Raw genomic sequence first — 3916 nt, 5'->3', positions numbered from 1 at the left:
GTTTTCCATTACATTTTGCATACCCTTCAATTTTCTATTAATTATTTATTTTATTTTTTTCTTTACAACTCCTATGCTGTATTTCTCTGTTGAATATTTTACACAGAAATCATTAGGAATGGTATGGCATGAATTAAGATTATAGTATATTATCTATTACTAAATAGTCATTTATATTATTTAGAATACTTTATTGTATTTATAATTTTCTTTCATTTTCTCTCTCACACACACATACAGAAACACACATACATCTTTCCAAAATACTTTAGGCACTTAATACCTTAAGTAGAGTGAGTGGAGGAGTATTTTAACAGGTGAAATTCTAACTTTATATGAAATGGAAAATTTTGCTCTGTTATGAAAATTTTATTTTATATAAAACTTAAATTATTTTGCTTTGTAGGCATCAAATAATTTAGACACATGCCCAGTTTCAACCTAGTCCAAAACTAGAAAGGAGCTATACGTATATATTTCAGCATTGTCAGAAAGCAAAGCTTACATTCCATGGAATTAGAGAAATCAAACTTATTCTACATAACTAAGACAGTATTTCTTCACTATTTTCTACAGTATGTGTGTGTGTGTGTGTGTGTGTGTATCTGCATCTACTTGTATATCTACCTATATCTCGTGAGTCATAATGGATTTTGGAAATAAGGAGATGTATTTAGCAGCATATCTATAAAGGGATATAGGTTAAATATCTATTCCTTTTTTTAACAATAGATAAATTATATGAACACACCCTATTTAGTGAGTAATGTTTCACGATTTTTAAATGAAAGCTTTCACATTTTTTCAAAAAAGTCATATGGCATTTGAAGAATTTTTTTTTCCTAGAGAAACTGCAAGATGGTGAAAGGATTTCTGACAAAGATCACTGAAAATCACAAAATTATATTTTCTGTGTAAAGAAAATATCACATCAATAATTACAGTGCCTCCTCCATTCTGTGTGATAATCATATTCCTAAACAAAATGCAAAGTAGAACTTTACAAATTAAAACAATTAATAATCAAGACATTGCAACTAATCAAAGTTTCAGGAGAATGGGAACCAGAAAAACTTACAAAGTTATTTCATCCGAATGGGAAATATATTAAATGTGATTATAAACTCTTAGAAAGAAAGAATGAATAAGGATAGCAGGAAGACCACTGTGATTTAAAGGTGGCTCAAATTTCATGTTTGCATATTTTAAATTGCCCTGCAATGTGTCTAATTTGTAAAACCATAAGATTTCATTTGCTTGAGAAAAATGCAATCTTCCTTGCCCTGTCCATGAAGGCTCGCTTGACTTGCTGGTTCCTTAGGCTGTAAATAAAGGGGTTCAGCATGGGGGCTACTGAGGTGTTTAGCACAGCAACACCCTTGCTCAGAGACTCTCTGTCTTTTGCTGAGGGTTTAATATACATAAAAATGCAGCTGCCATAGGAGATAGAGATGACAATCATGTGGGATGAACAGGTGGAAAACGCCTTTGTCCTCTGACTAGCAGAAGGAATCCTCAAAATTGTTCTGATGATATATATGTAGGACAGAATTATTATTATCAAGGTGAACATTAAAGTAAACAGAGACCAAGAAAACCCCATTATCTCTAGGAATTTTGTGTCTGAACAAGAAAGTTGCAGCAGGGGGTAAAAATCACAGGTAAAATGGTCAATAATATTAAACCTACAGTAATTAAGGTTTAAGAGCAACATGAGTGCAGGGAATACGATTAAGAATGAAATCAGCCATGAAGAGAAGACAAGGAGTATGCAGACTCTGGGATTCATGATAGTCATGTAATGCAGAGGTTTACAGATGGCAATATAACGGTCATAGGACATGGCAGCCAGGAGGTAAAATTCAGTGACTCCCAACAGAATAAAAAAGAAGAACTGAGCAATGCAATCATTAAAGGAAATGGTTTTATCTCCTGTAATCAGAGTGCTTAGGAACTTGGGTATGCTAACAGTTGTGAATGAAACCTCTAATAAGGAGAAGTTTCTGAGGAAGAAATACATGGGTGTCTGGAGGTGAGCATCCAGCAGGGTAAGAGTGATAATGGTCAGGTTCCCAGTGATGCTAAGCATGTAGGTGATGAACAGAAAGACGAAGATCACTCCCTGAAGCTGCGGGTCATCTGACAGTCCCAGGAGGATGAACTCTCTTAGTTCTGTGTGGTTTCTCATTCTCCAGTTCCTTATTTGTTGTTCTCCTGCCAGACCTCTAGTAGAAAACACAAGGAAGATACTCAAGAGGATTAGCAGAGGTCCATGTTTGGAGACAGAATTTGGCAAAAAACCTATGTGCTTTCATCTACAGGGGAGATTTTATGAATCTTAGACTGATTCTTCCCAACCCACAAACATCTGTTATGAAATCTCCTGTGGACTCCTCCACTATGCTGTGCATGTCTGAAAGTTAGGAAGAGTCTGACCTTCAAAGCCTTTGCAACACAGTCCAGTGCCTGGAAGTCACAGAGGGCTTAAAATAAACACTTTCTACTTAATTCACTCATTCATTTTGAGTTTGGTCTTGCATCACAAACACCTATCAGGTGAAGTTCTCTATTGTATGCCCAATTCCTGGCTGCATATTACATAGGTTGTGTCTTTGTTTTACAAGATGTTTTCCCCCATTTGGAGTAAATTTATAAGAAAGGATATGTAGAAGCCCCAATTTTTTGACATATAATTAAAAAAAACTTCATTAAACCTTGTTTCAAAATAGGTTTCATTAAATTTCTTTAGAATTTGTTCTTTTAATTAACTTTACTCCTACTCAGTAACAATACTTTTCCTTCATCAGGGTTTGCTTTTCCTAGGAAGCACTAGCTTCTCATAACACCTGGGAGCCTCAATATGCATTCTCATCAAGTAGGCAATATATGGTTTCATTTGAATTGAATTTCAATTCAATCCCCAAATTGAAATTTCTGCACTAAATTTACTGTCTTTGGAGATACTGTTTTAAAAAGGCATATTATTACTCTTCCATAGGTAACAATGTGTCAATGCACTGCATTTTTAAGCTTATTTCAAGTTGTTTTTGCATATTCTTTATTTTTTTAACTTTCCTACCAATTCTAACACTTTCTGAAAAAGAATAACTTGACTGAATTACACATTTTGGCTACTGATGAAACATTTGAGGGAATGTATGAAGAGCCGTGAAAGAAGGTATTAATATATATAGAAACGTTTTTGTTAGCATTACTGTAAAGGAGTACTTAAAAGCCAGTTTTCTAGGATCAGTGAATATAGGCTTAATACAACTCTAGCAAGAGATGATCCAATATCACAGACCTGGGGGAAGCATACTATACTATTTATGTAAAAAAATTAATGAAAATCAGTGGACTATATTCATTTACCATCTTCACCTACTCTTTATCAACATTACCAACATGGATGTTATTCATTCATTCATTCATTCATTCATTTATTCATTCATTGTTTCAGCAGGCTTTAGGGAGAAAAAAACCTCAGTGTTTAACAAGGTGCATATGATTCCTCAAGCCTGAAGCCACCCCAAGGATGTACTCATGCAGAGTATGAAGGATATCGCTAAGCAGTTAGCCCATCTTTTTATTTCTGAACATGGATCCATATTTTCCCTGGAAGAACATGATTTAGGTTCAACTTAAATTATTTTCCACTCATTTGGTTAAAATCAAGAACCCCTTCTAAGAACCCCAGAGGCATATAATTTGAGCTATTCAAAATGAAAGTGAGCAGTAATACTTCGTATTTGTTAAATAAGATGGCCACAAAGTACCTTCAAGTTTCATTTTGAAAATATCACTGTTCCATTCTTTATTTAGTCATCAATAATCAAATAAAAAAGGAAAATACATAAACATACCAAGATCAAGGTATAAAAATCCTATTAATTTCTTACTTATGACACTCTAAGGT

General features: G+C 34.0%; 1 protein-coding gene across 1 annotated transcript; it reads right to left on the bottom strand.

Moving 5' to 3' along the window:
• Positions 1-1249: 1249 nt before the first annotated feature.
• LOC123946055 (olfactory receptor 6C1-like) lies at positions 1250-2188 on the bottom strand. The gene has a single exon (XM_046011126.1). The coding sequence runs from the start codon at positions 2186-2188 to the stop codon at positions 1250-1252; it is 939 nt and encodes a 312-aa protein (XP_045867082.1).
• Between the last annotated feature and the right edge of the window lie 1728 nt (positions 2189-3916).

The sequence above is a fragment of the Meles meles genome, chromosome 7 (assembly GCF_922984935.1).
Source record: "Meles meles chromosome 7, mMelMel3.1 paternal haplotype, whole genome shotgun sequence".
In the NCBI taxonomy this organism is placed as follows: Eukaryota; Metazoa; Chordata; class Mammalia; order Carnivora; family Mustelidae; genus Meles; species Meles meles.
Note: the sequence above shows the minus strand (reverse complement) of the source record. Positions and strands in the feature narration are given on the sequence as shown.